We start from the raw sequence: 324 nt of genomic DNA on the forward strand, positions 1-324 counted from the left end.
TGATGGTGGTGAGGGTGGTGGTGATGGTGGGGGGGATGGTGGAGATGGTGAAGGTGGGGAGGATGGTGAGGATGATGAAGATAAAGATGGTGGAGATGGTGATGAAGAAGATGTGGGAGATGGTGGGGAAGATGATGATGAAGAGGGTGGTGATGAAGGTGAGGGTGGTGGTGAAGATGATGGTGGTGGTGAAGATGGTGGTGAAGATGATGGTGGAGATGGTGATGAAGAGGTTGGTGGTGGGGAAAATGATGATGAAGATGGTGGTGATGATGAAGGTGATGATGAAGGTGAAGATGATGATGAAGATGGTGATGATGGGGG

At 50.3% G+C, this 324-nt stretch overlaps 1 protein-coding gene across 1 annotated transcript in view; it reads right to left on the reverse strand.

Moving 5' to 3' along the window:
* Positions 1 to 3: 3 nt before the first annotated feature.
* LOC104469555 (protodermal factor 1-like) overlaps positions 4 to 324 on the reverse strand; it is a gene marked incomplete at both ends in the record, with an annotated part of 982 nt that continues 661 nt past the window's right edge. The window contains one exon of the mRNA XM_010084106.1: positions 4 to 210. Coding sequence (XP_010082408.1) covers positions 4 to 210 — 207 coding nt within the window. The remainder of the gene's footprint in view (positions 211 to 324) is intronic.

The sequence above is a fragment of the Pterocles gutturalis genome, unplaced genomic scaffold (genome assembly GCF_000699245.1).
Source record: "Pterocles gutturalis isolate BGI_N339 unplaced genomic scaffold, ASM69924v1 scaffold27160, whole genome shotgun sequence".
Taxonomy (NCBI): Eukaryota; Metazoa; Chordata; class Aves; order Pterocliformes; family Pteroclidae; genus Pterocles; species Pterocles gutturalis.